Here is a 13,674-nt window from a genome sequence, read left to right on the forward strand (position 1 = left end):
CTGCCCATGCCACACGCACTAATGCAACCCCATACCATCAGAGATGCAGGCTTCTGAACTGAGCACTGATAACAACTTGGGTCGTCCTTCTCCTCTTTAGTCCGAATGACACGGCGTCCCTGATTTCCATAAAGAACTTCAAATTTTGATTCGTCTGACCACAGAACAGTTTTCCACTTTGCCACAGTCCATTTTAAACGAGCCTTGGCCCAGAGAAGATGTCTGCGCTTCTGGATCATGTTTAGATACGGCTTCTTCTTTGAACTATAGAGTTTTAGCTGGCAACGGCGGATGGCACGGTGAATTGTGTTCACAGATAATGTTCTCTGGAAATATTCCTGAGCCCATTTTGTGATTTCCAATACAGAAGCATGCCTGTATGTGATGCAGTGCCGTCTAAGGGCCCGAAGATCACGGGCACCCAGTAGGGTTTTCCGACCTTGACCCTTACGCACAGAGATAATTCCAGGTTCTCTGAATCTTTTGATGATATTATGCACTGTAGATGATGATATGTTCAAACTCTTTGCAATTTGACACTGTCGAACTCCTTTCTGATATTGCTCCACTATTTGTTGGCGCAGAATTAGGGGGATTGGTGATCCTCTTCCCATCTTTACTTCTGAGAGCCGCTGCCACTCCAAGATGCTCTTTTTATACCCAGTCATGTTAATGACCTATTGCCAATTGACCTAATGAGTTCCAATTTGGTCCTCCAGCTGTTCCTTTTTTGTACCTTTAACTTTTCCAGCCTCTTATTGCCCCTGTCCCAACTTTTTTGAGATGTGTTGCTGTCATGAAATTTCAAATGTGCCAATATTTGGCATGAAATTTCAAAATGTCTCACTTTTGACATTTGATATGTTGTCTATGTTCTATTATGAATACAATATCAGTTTTTGAGAATTGTAAATTATTGCATTCCATTTTTATTTACAATTTGTACTTTGTCCCAACTTTTTTGGAATCGGGGTTGTAGGTAAAACTATGAAAACTCACTTCAAAGTCTCCTGTGAAACATAACATCAAAACTAGCTGATGGAAAATTTTGCTGAATACGTCATCAGAAACAGTGAGAGTGAGAGAACATCTCTGTAAAAGTTATCTGATTGATATTCATGAGTAATCCAGTCAGAAACCGATTAGAAGAGAGAGAGAGAGCCTGACTGCTTTCCTGTGACTCAAAAAGCATTGGCAGTTTCCCAACGTCCCACGAGCAGAGAGTGAACTCTGTTGTACCAACTTTAACCTACTGTTACTCCCAAATTACTGAACAGATCTTAACAAGATCGATTTCTTTGGAAAGCAGAGATTATAAACTTTTTAATGATAGTATTGATGATAGAAAATCTTCAAGAGTTAAGTAATGACAGATTTGGAAACTTAGATGAGTGTCTGCATGGACAATTTTCACAGCACAGACAGCGAGCATCTGATCTGCCTATTTTAAGTATCAATGAGAAACATCTCATTCTCAGTGACCAATTGTTTTCTTGGCGAAATACTTTTCTTGTAATATAATATTTTATTGTAATAATGAAATGGTTTTAGAAGAAGAAGAACATATTCTCTTGTTCTTAAAAATATTTTATTGTAATAATGAAATTGTTCTTGTCGTAACAAGATACTTTTCTCATAATAACAAGAGGTTTTCTTGTCGCAACAGATATTCATCTCTAGCCGCTTTATCCTTCTACAGGGTCGCAGGCAAGCTGGAGCCTATCCCAGCTGACTATGGGCGAAAGGCGGGGTACACCCTGGACAAGTCGCCAGGTCATCACAGGGCTGACACATAGACACAGACAACCATTCACACTCACATTCACACCTACGGTCAATTTAGAGTCACCAGTTAACCTAACCTGCATGTCTTTGGACTGTGGGGGAAACCGGAGCACCCGGAGGAAACCCACGCGGACACGGGGAGAACATGCAAACTCCGCACAGAAAGGCCCTCGCCGGCCCCGGGGCTCGAACCCAGGACCTTCTTGCTGTGAGGCGACAGCGCTAACCACTACACCACCGTGCCGCCTCGCAACAGATATTTTTCTTGAAAAAAAAATCTATTGTAATTCTCTTGTCCAATAATTGTAAAATATTTTAAATAATTGTACAAATATTGTAATTCTATTGTACAATAATTCTACTGTAATAACTCAACAACAGCACAACAGATGTTTGGCGATCAAATCTCTCTAGACATCTAAAGCTTGGTTTCTTCTCAGCTACTGTCAAATCTCTTTTGCTTTATGGTTGCTAGGGCTGGACCCTCACAACTGCATTGAAGAAATTCCTAAATGGCACCTACATGCGCATGCACTGTAGGGTACTTAACATCAGCTGGAGAGACCATATCACCAATTCGGAGCTGTACAGTGATATCCCCTGCATCTCGGACAAGATTGGCTACAGGAAGCTTGGCCTTGTTGGTCATTGCTATTGCCAGCCTGACCTTCCCGCAAGTCAGCTGGTGCTGTGGCGCCCAACCCATGGTCATCTGAGGAGGGGCCACCCTCCAGCCAACTTTCTAGACACTCTAATGAGGGACACTGGGGCTCAGAGTCTCTCTGAACTAACCTCGTGCATCAACAATCATGATGACTGGGCCACCAGGTGTATAGCTCGGCTGAGGCCGCATCGATAATGATGATGATTGTAATAACAATGACCTGTTTTTTCTAATAGTGTTTTCTTGTAGTAACAAGATACTATTCTCACAACAGTGAGATGTTTTCTTGTATTGAGATTTATTTTTGTAACAATAAGATTTTTTATATTTTTTTTAATAACGAGATGCTGATGGGGATTTTCTTCCCCTATATAGCAAAAATCATATGTGGTTCTTATCCAAGGATATAAATATTATACAGTGTCTTGCAAAAGTATTCATCCCCCTTGGTTTTTGTCCTGTTTTGTTGTATTACAAGCTGGAATTAAAATGGATTTTTGGAGGGTTACCACCATTTGATTTACACAACATGCCTACCACTTTAAAGGTGAAAATTGTTGTTTTATTGTGAGACAAACAATAAGGTGAAAAAACAGAAATCTGGAGGGTGCATAGGTGTTCACCCCCCAAAGTCAATACTTTGTAGAGAGACCTTTTGCTGAAATTACAGCTGCAAGTCTCTTGGGGTATGTCTCTATTAGCTTAGCACATCTAGCCACTGGGATTTTTGTCCATTCCTCAAGCTGAAACTGCTCCAACTCCTTCAAGTTAGATGGATTGCATTGGTGTACAGCAATCTTAAAGTTACAGTGGTGGTTGAGAGTTTGTGAACCCTTTAGAATTTTCTATATTTCTGCATAAATGTGACCTACTGGAAAACATCAGATTTTCACAAGTCCTAAAAGTAGATAAAGAGAACCCAGTTAAACAAATGAGACAAAAATCTTATACTTGGTCATTTATTTATTGAGGAAAATGATCCAATATTACATATCTATGAGTGGCAAAAGTATGTGAACCTCTAGGATTAGCAGTTAATTTGAAGGTGAAATTAGAGTTAGGTGTTTTCAATCAATGGGATGACAATCAGGTGTGAGTGGGCACCCTGTTTTATTTAAAGAACAGGGATCTATCAAAGTCTGATCTTCATAACACGTTTGTGGAAGTGTATCATGGCACTAACAAAGGAGATTTCTGAGGACCTCAGAAAAAGCGTTGTTGATGCTCCTCAGGCTGGAAAAGGTTACAAAACCATCTCTAAAGAGTTTGGACTCCACCAATCCACAGTCAGACAGATTGTGTACAAATGGAGGAAATTCAAGACCATTGTTACCCTCCCCAGGAGTGGTCGACCAACAAAGATCACTCCGAGAGCAAGGCGCGTAATAGTCGGCGAGGTCACAAAGGACCCCCCGGGTAACTTCTAAGCAACTGAAGGCCTCTCTCACATTGGCTAATGTTAATGTTCATGAATCCACCATCAGGAGAACACTGAACAACAATGGTGTGCATGGCAGGGTTGCAAAGAGAAAGCCACTGCTCTCCAAAAAGAAAATTGCTGATTGTCTGCAGTTTGCTAAAGATCACATGGACAAGCCAGAAGGCTATTGGAAAAACGTTTTGTAGATGGATGAGACCAAAATAGAACTTTTGGGTTTAAATGAGAAGCGTTATGTTGGAGAAAGGAAAACACTGCATTCCAGCATAAGAACCTTATCCCATCTGTGAAACATGGTGGTGGTAGTATCATGGTTTGGGCCTGGTTTGCTGCATCTGGGTCAGGACAGCTTGCCATCAAGTTAATGTTTAGGAATGGCCAAGTCAAAGCCCTGACCTTAATCCAATCGAAATGTTGTGGAAGGACCTGAAGCGAGCAGTTCATGTGAGAAAACCCACCAACATCCCAGAGTTGAAGCTGTTCTGTACAGAGGAATGGGCTAAAATTCCTCCAAGCCGGTGTGCAGGACTGACCAACAGTTACCGGAAGTGTTTAGTTGCAGTTATTGCTGCACAAGGGGGTCACACCAGATACTGAAAGCAAAGGTTCACATACTTTTGCCACTCACAGATATGTAATATTGGATTATTTTCCTCAATAAATAAATGGCCAAGTATAATATTTTTGTCTCATTTATTTAACTGGGTTCTCTTTATCTGCTTTTAAGACTTGTGTGAAAATCTGATGATGTTTTAGGTCATATTTATGCAGAAATATAGAAAATTCTAAAGGGTTCACAAACTTTCAAGCACTACTGTAAAGCGGTCCTATGGACAGATACTCCCATCTCCGCTATGGATCTTTGCAGCTCCTTCAGTGTTATCTTTAGTGTCTTTGTTGCATTTCTGATTAATGCCCTCCTTGCCCGGTCTGTGAGTTTTGGTGGGCGGCCTTCTCTTGTTAGGTTTGTAGTAATGCCATGTTCTTTCCATTTTGCTATAATGGATTTAATGGTGCTCCCTGGGATATTCAAAGTTTGGGATATTTTTTATAACCCAACCCTGATCTATACTTCTCCACAACTTTGTCTCTGACCTGTTTGGAGGCTCATTGGTTCTCATGTTTCTTGCTTCATACTGTAGTATTGCAGAGTCAGGGTCCTTCCAGAACAGGTTGATTTATCCAGACATCATGTGACACTTTGATTGCACACAGGTGGATCTTAATCAACTAATTATGTGACTTATGAAGTGAATTGTTTGGACCAGCTCTTAATTAGGGGTTTCATACGAAAGGGGGTGAATACCTATGCACACTCCAGATTTCTGTTTATTCACCTTAATTATTATTTGTGTCACAATAAAACAACAATTTGCACCTTTAAAGTTTTAGGCATGTTGTGTAAATCAAATGGTTCTAACCCCCCAAAATCCATTTTAATTCCAGCTTGTAATGCCACAAAACAGAACAAACACAAAGGGGGATGAATACTTTTGCAAGACACTGTACATCCAAATCCACTGGACTAAACATTCTGAATTGCACTTATTTCATTCACCCCTATCATCATGTCATCGAATTTAATCTCATCTCATTATCTCTAGCCGCTTTATCCTGTTCTACAGGGTCGCAGGCAAGCTGGAGCCTATCCCAGCTGACTACGGGCGAAAGGCGGCGTACACCCTGGACAAGTCGCCAGGTCATCACAGGGCTGACACATAGACACAGACAACCATTCACACTCACATTCACACCTACGGTCAATTTAGAGTCACCAGTTAACCTAACCTGCATGTCTTTGGACTGTGGGGGAAACCGGAGCACCCGGAGGAAACCCACGTGGACACGGGGAGAACTTGCAAACTCCACACAGACAGGCCCTCGCCAGCCACGGGGCTCGAACCTGGACCTTCTTGCTGTGAGGCGACAGCGCTAACCACTACACCACCGTGCCGCCCATCAAATTTAATTTTTCATTCAAATTTCATTCTTACTTATATTAGCATTCAGTGTTACTGCAGAAACTCCCATTTGCTCTGGTTGTTTTTCTAATCTTTGGAAAGCGCAATCATGATGGTTAAACTGTCGGCTGTTTCAGCAATGACACAAAGCATTAATATGAGTATAAAATCAATGTTAAAGCCAAACAAAACAGAGGTAAATACAGCTTTCCAGTGAGATATTATTGGCTTTCTTTGTCTGGGGTTTTTCAGACCAATACACTCTGTTGGTTATTAGCTGCCCTGATATTGAGTTATTGCTTCATGCTGTGCCTCATCATTTATATAGAACAGTTAGACCTGAGCTATAATGTCAAACTGTGCTGGAAGTACTTGCACTATGACGAGGTTACGAAGTGAATCACGTGTAACTGACATATTATTGAAAGTCATTGAAAGCACTGAACAGGAACAGCATCCTCGTCTGTGAGATGAACAATTTCAGTAATGGTAATGCGTGTAATATTTTTAATGTACTGTCTCTAAATTTGACTGTCGAATCAAAGAATTTGATATTTATGAAATCTCAATGATATTAGTGCAGTAAATATAGACATGCCTGAAGGTTAGTTTGTCTGTGCTAGACTGCTAAGTTGTCATCATTAGCAAATTAGCTTTCCTACTTTGCTACACATTGTGAAACCAAGTATTCATCTTCTGTCTGACTTTAGTCATGCAAGGATCCTTAATCGGATGAAATGCACAGTGATGTGCTTAGTGCTTAACACAGGTATCTGATTCTCTTCTTAGCTCCATGCGGTGGACATTACATGGGATCAGAGGGAGTTGTGCTATCTCCAAACTATCCACGCAATTACACTACAGGCCAGACATGCTCCTACTTCATCACCGTCTCCAGAGAGTTTGGTGAGTAAATAAAGGATTTTGAACTAGCTCATCTTATTTTGGGGTTACCAACTGAGCTGTTTCATTTCATAGAGCCATGGCTTCACATAATCCCTAAAATGAGTACATTTCCCCTCAGGTGCTGAAACGAAGGGATATTTAACAACAACAATACATATTTAGGATGTTCCAATCTAATACTGGTCTTTAACATTGGTATTGGCACTTATCGCATATTCTCACTGGCCACTGGAACATCTGTAACCATGCACATTCATGCAATTAGCTAATCAGCCAATCATGTGGAGCCCATGAGATATTCAAATCCATGCAAGTTCATTTATTGCTCACATCAAAAATCAGAATGTGTTTTAAAAACAGTGATCAGAGTTGCATTGCCTGTGGCATGGTTGTTGGTGCCAGATGGGCTGGATTAAGAATTTTAGAAACTGCTGATCTTCAGGGATTTTTCCACACATCACAGTCTATAAAGTTGAGAAAAAATGGTTCAAACAAACATCTAGCGAGTGGTGGTTCGGTTGGCGGAAACATCTTGTTGATGACATAGGGAAGATGAGAATCAACAGGTGGTTTTCAGTCATACAAATTACCACTCTTAACAATCATAGTGAACAGAAAAGCATCTCAGAACAATATGCCAAGCCTTGAGGCAGATGGGCTACAACTGCAGAAGACCAAATCTGGTTCCACTCCTCTGAGCCAAGAAACTAGACAGTTGAAGATTGGAAAAAAACATTACCCGGTCTGTTTCCCAATCCTGGGGGATCAGCAGGTTCTGATGTACTGTACTCAATTAGTTTGATTCTTTTTAGAACCCCAAATCAGAAAAGTTGGGAAGATGTGGAGAATGCAAATAAAAAAGGCAGTAATTTCTAAACTTACTTTGAATTCATTGCAGAGAGTATGATATTTCAGACCCAAGATATTTCATGTTTTGTCTGGTCAGTTTCATTTCACTTGCTAATATGCATCCATTTCTGCATTTCAGGCTGGCAACACATTCCAAAAAAAATTGGGACAGGGGCAATTTAGGGCTAGTAAGGAGGTAAAACAGACCATGAGCTGGCCTTAGTGAGTGTGAGCATGTCCGCCTCTTGACCGGGAGCTTGTGAGTTCTACTTGCAGTTGGGTGATACCGAAGAACATCATAAAAATGGTACCTACTGCCATCTGGCAAGGCATGCTGAAATATAGATGCGAGTAGGGAGTCAAACACTTGCGGTTACCAGGGGACTAGCCCCCCACTGTAACCCTAGTAAAATCATAGGCAAGAGGCCGAGGGCTACTGAAACAGGGATTGGCACCACACCCAAGCACCTCAAGAGCTGGTTAGTACTGGGACAAGAGACTGTCTGGGAAGACCAGATCCTGGTGCGGGAGGGACTTTGAATGAGATAAAACAATTAAATAATGATGTGATTTGAAACAGGTGATGTCAACAGGTGATTGTCATCATGATTTGGTACAAAAAACAGTATCCAGGAAAGGCCTAGTCTTTGAGAAACAAAGATGGGTTGAGGATCTCCAGTTTGTCAACAAATGTGTGAGAAAATTACTGCAATATTTAAAAACAATGTTCCTCAAAGAAAGATATGAAGGGATATTTCACCCTATATGGTACATAATATCATGAAACGATTCAAGAAATCTGGAGGAATTTTGGAGCAAGGGCACAAGCCTAAGCTGAACACCCATGATCTCCGATCCCTCAGATGGAAATGCATCGAGAACCATCATTCATCTATAGCTGATATAACCACATGGGCTCAGGATTACTTTGGCAAACCTTTGTCAAGCAATACAATACAGAGGTACATCCACAAATGCCAGTTAAAACTTTACTTAAGTGTGTCCAGAAGCACTGTCAACTTTTCTGGGCTCAAAGACATCTGGGATGGACCATCACACAGTGGAAATGTGTCTAGAGGTCAGATGAATCAGTATTCCAAGTCTTTATTGGAAGAAATGAAAACCATGTGCTCTGGACCAAAGATGAAAATGGACCATCCAGACTGTCACCAGCAACAAGTCCAAAAGTCAGGGTGTGTCATAGTATAGAGTTGTGTCGGTGCCCTTGGCAAAGGTAACTTACACTTATGTGATGGCAGCATTAATGCAGAAAAGTGCATTAAGGTTTTGGAGCAACATATGCTGCCTTCAAGACGACATCTTTTCCAGGGATATTTCAGCAAGACAATGAAAAACCACATTCTGCACACATTACAAAGGCATGGGCGTAGAAGAAGAGGGTGCCTGTTCCTTCTGTCCCCAATAGAAAATGTGGGGCCAATTTTGAAATGAAAAATATGACGATTACAACCTCGTACTGTTACACACCTTAAGACCTGTTTGCAGGAAGAATGGGACAAAATAACACCTGAAACGCTTCATTACTTGGTGTCTTCAGTCCCTAAATATCTTTCAAGTGTTGTGAGAAGGAATGGCAACATTCATCAAGTGGTAAATGCTTTACTGTCCCAACTTTTTTTGAAATGAGTTGCAAAAATCATAATTGAAATAAGTGTTTAATTTGTCCCAACAATAAAATTCTTCATGAGGCAGAACATTAAATAATGTACTGCTGTGTTGTTTGAGTGCAATACAGGTCAATTATTATTTACAAATCATTGTTTTTAGTTTTAATTTCAATTTCAACATACCATCCTTACTTTTTTGTGATTTGTGGTTGTATTATGCACTGCAAAAAATGATATCTTAGCAAGTGAAAATATCTTGAAAATAGTTGAAATGATCCAGCATTTCCTATTAGAAGAATAAGAGACACCAATTCTGAGATTATTAAACCTAGTTCTAGATTGCAACCAACTTATTCTAAGATGTCTTGTCAAGTAAAAATCTGTCCATGCAGCAAGATAATTTCACTAGTATTAAGTAATTTTTTCCTCAAATTCAGTTTTCAATTTTTTGCAGTGTGTACATTCATTTTATTCTATGCTTGTCTATATTTCCTCAATTAAGTGACATTTACTACTTGATTGTACAACACTTTGAGCCATTACTACTAGTGTATCTCAAACAATTAGAATATTGTGAAAAAGTTCAATATTTTCCATCAGTTTTTTAAGAAAGTGAAATTTTAATATATGTTAGACTTATGACATGTAAACTAAAATGTTTCAAGCATTTTTCTACTTTAATTTTGAGAATTATGACCTACAACGCAAAAGGAAAAAAAAAACTATATATATATATATATATATATATATATATATATATATATATATATATATATATATATATATCAGAATATTAGAACATTTAATTTTGAGTTTGAGTAAAACAGGAAAAATACCGTGCGTCTCTCAGTCTAGTTCAGTACACGCAACCACAATCATGGGGAAGACTGGTGACTTGACCGTTGTCCAGAAGACGATCATCAACACCCTCCACAAGGAGGGTAAGCCACAGAGAGTCATTGCTTAAAAGCCTGGCTGGAAAAGGTGCACAAGCAACAGGGATGACCGCATCCTTAAGAGGATTACCAAGAAAAGTCGATTCAAGAACTTTGAAGAGCTTCACAAGGAGTGGACTGAGCCTGGTGTCAGTGCATCAAGAGCCACCATGCACAGACGTCTTCAGGAAAGGGGCTTTAACTGTCGCATTCCTAAAATCAAGCCACTCCTGAACCAGAGACAACGTCAGAAGCATCTTACCTGAGCTAAGGAGAGAAAGAACTGGACTGTTGCTCAGTGGGCCAAAGTCCTCTTTTCAGATGAAAGTAAATTTTGAATTTAATTTGGAAATCAAGGTGCTGGAATCTGGAGGAAGAGTGGAGAGGCACAGAATCCAAGGTGTTTGAAGTCTAGTGCAAAGTTTCTACAGTGTGTGATGAGTTGGGGTGCCATGCCATCTGCTGATGTTGGTCCACTGTGTTTTATCATGTCGAAAGTCAATGCAGCCATTTACCAGGGGATTTTAGAACATTTCATGCTTCCATCTGTTGACAAGCTTTATAGAGATGCTGATTTCCTTTTCCAGCAGGACTTAGCACCTGCCCACTACTACCAGCGCTAAAACTACCAACAAATGGTTTGCTGACCATGATATTACTGTGCTTGATTGGCCAGCCAACTCACCTGACCTGAACCCCATAGAGAATATATGGGGTATTGTAAAAAGGAAGATGAGAAACACCTGACCCAAAAAAAATACAGATGAGCTGAAGGTCACTATCAAAGCAACCTGGGCTTCAATAACACCTCAGCAGTGCCACAGGCTGATCGCCTCCATGCCACACCACACTGATGCAGTAATTCATGGTAAAGGAGCCCCAACCAAGTATTAAGTGCATAAATGAATATACTTTTCAGAAGTTGGACATTTTTGTCTTGTAAATCCTTTTTTGATTGATGTTAGGAAATAGTCTAATAATTTGAAATGGTGGATTTCTGATTTCCATGTGCTATAAGCCATAATCATCAAAATTAAAATTACAACCCCGATTCCAAAAAAGTTAGGACAAAGTACAAATTGTAAATAAAAACGGAATGCAATGATGTGGAAGTTTCAAAATTCCATATTTTATTCAGAATAGAACATAGATGACATATCAAATGTTTAAACTGAGAAAATGTATCATTTAAAGAGAAAAATTAGGTGATTTTAAATTTCATGACAACAACACATCTCAAAAAAGTTGGGACAAGGCCATGTTTACCACTGTGAGACATCCCCTTTTCTCTTTACAACAGTCTGTAAACGTCTGGGGACTGAGGAGACAAGTTGCTCAAGTTTAGGGATAGGAATGTTAACCCATTCTTGTCTAATGTAGGATTCTAGTTGCTCAACTGTCTTAGGTCTTTTTTGTCGTATCTTCCGTTTTATGATGCGCCAAATGTTTTCTATGGGTGAAAGATCTGGACTGCAGGCTGGCCAGTTCAGTACCCGGACCCTTCTTCTACGCAGCCATGATGCTGTAATTGATGCAGTATGTGGTTTGGCATTGTCATGTTGGAAAATGCAAGGTCTTCCCTGAAAGAGACGTCATCTGGATGGGAGCATACAATATGTTGCTCTAGAACCTGGATATACCTTTCAGCATTGATGATGTCTTTCCAGATGTGTAAGCTGCCCATGCCACACGCACTAATGCAACCCCATACCATCAGAGATGCAGGCTTCTGAACTGAGCCCTGATAACAACTTAGGTCGTCCTTCTCCTCTTTAGTCCGAATGACACGGCGTCCCTGATTTCCATAAAGAACTTCAAATTTTGATTCGTCTGACCACAGAACAGTTTTCCATTTTGCCACAGTCCATTTTAAACGAGCCTTGGCCCAGAGAAGGCGTCTGCGCTTCTGGATCATGTTTAGATACGGCTTTTTCTTTGAACTGTAGAGTTTTAGCTGGCAACGACGGATGGCACGGTGAATTGTGATCACAGATAATGTTCTCTGGAAATATTCCTGAGCCCATTTTGTGATTTCCAATACAGAAGCATGCCTGTATGTGATGCAGTGCCGTCTAAGGGCCCGAAGATCACGGGCACCCAGTATGGTTTTCCGGCCTTGACCCTTACGCACAGAGATTCTTCCAGATTCTCTGAATCTTTTGATGATATTATGCACTGTAGGTGATGATATGTTCAAACTCTTTGCAATTTTACACTGTCGAACTCCTTTCTGATATTGCTCCACTATTTGTCAGCGCAGAATTAGGGGGATTGGTGATCCTCTTCCCATCTTTACTTCTGAGAGCCGCTGCCACTCCAAGATGCTCTTTTTATACCCAGTCATGTTAATGACCTATTGACAATTGACCTAATGAGTTGCAATTTGGTCCTCCAGCTATTCCTTTTTTGTACCTTTAACTTTTCCAGCCTCTTAGGTGGGGTTTACATTATACCGTATCAGCGGATCATCAGATTAACGTTTTAAAAACGATTAGCGTGCACACAGCAACACCAATACACGATTCGCGTGCACACAGCAACACCAATACACGGATACGCTCGGCTCCGCAGGCATCCTGCGCTCCAAATCACTCCGCCCTGAACAGCAAGTGCCCTCTGGAGGGTGCACACTCCAGCCCTGCGCAGCTCCCAGAGCGCGCGAGTATAGCGCACGAGCAGTGATTCGGGACTGAGCCGCTGTGTGTGTGATCCCAGTGCATATCACTTACCACTTGCAAGTGGAAGGATGGCAAGCCTAAAGACAATCATAACTACACAATGGGCAGTATTTGCATCAGTATTTGCAGTATTTTCATACTTTTATACTCTTTAATGAAAGGTGATACAAGGCGGAAGTCCGCGCCGTTTTTCAGCAGTCGCGTCACATGACCAACGCCAGCGAATCAGGAAGGTGGATGTCACAGTGACGTTGTCCAATGACGACGCCAGCTAGAGCTCAGCACAGCGTATCCGCGTATTCTCAATGTTTACACAGCACCGGACCAGACACGATCTGGATTGAATACGTGGACCCTGGCGGATTCCCGTTTCCCGGCGTTTCCAGGTGTTTTAATGTAAACGGACAGTGCATCCGCGAAGAAAATGAGACAGATACGGTCTAATGTAAACTTGGCCTTATTGCCTCTGTCCCAACTTTTTTGAGATGTGTTGCTGTCATGAAATTTCAAATGAGCCAATATTTGGCATGAAATTTCAAAATGTCTCACTTTCGACATTTGATATGTTGTCTACGTTCTATTGTGAATACAATATCAGTTTTTGAGATTTGTAAATTATTGCATTCCATTTTTATTTACAATTTGTGCTTTGTCCCAACTTTTTTGGAATCGGGGTTGTAAAAAAGGCTTGAAATATTTCACTTTTACATTTAATGAATATAGAATGTATGAAAGTTTCCCTTTTTGAATTAAGTTACGAAAAAAAAACCCTTTTTCCACGATGTTCTTATTGTTTGAGATGCACTAGTATTAGTTGTTTTTGTTGTAGT

The 13,674-nt window shown here is 40.5% G+C and overlaps 1 protein-coding gene across 1 annotated transcript in view; it reads left to right on the top strand.

The window, feature by feature from the left end:
• Nucleotides 1-13,674, top strand: part of csmd1a (CUB and Sushi multiple domains 1a) — an 800,422-nt gene that overhangs the window by 571,979 nt on the left and 214,769 nt on the right. The window contains exon 30 of the mRNA XM_060924925.1: nucleotides 6,638-6,754. Within this exon, the coding sequence (XP_060780908.1) occupies nucleotides 6,638-6,754 (117 nt within the window). The remainder of the gene's footprint in view (nucleotides 1-6,637; nucleotides 6,755-13,674) is intronic.

Source organism: Neoarius graeffei, chromosome 7 (genome assembly GCF_027579695.1).
Source record: "Neoarius graeffei isolate fNeoGra1 chromosome 7, fNeoGra1.pri, whole genome shotgun sequence".
Classification (NCBI taxonomy): domain Eukaryota; kingdom Metazoa; phylum Chordata; class Actinopteri; order Siluriformes; family Ariidae; genus Neoarius; species Neoarius graeffei.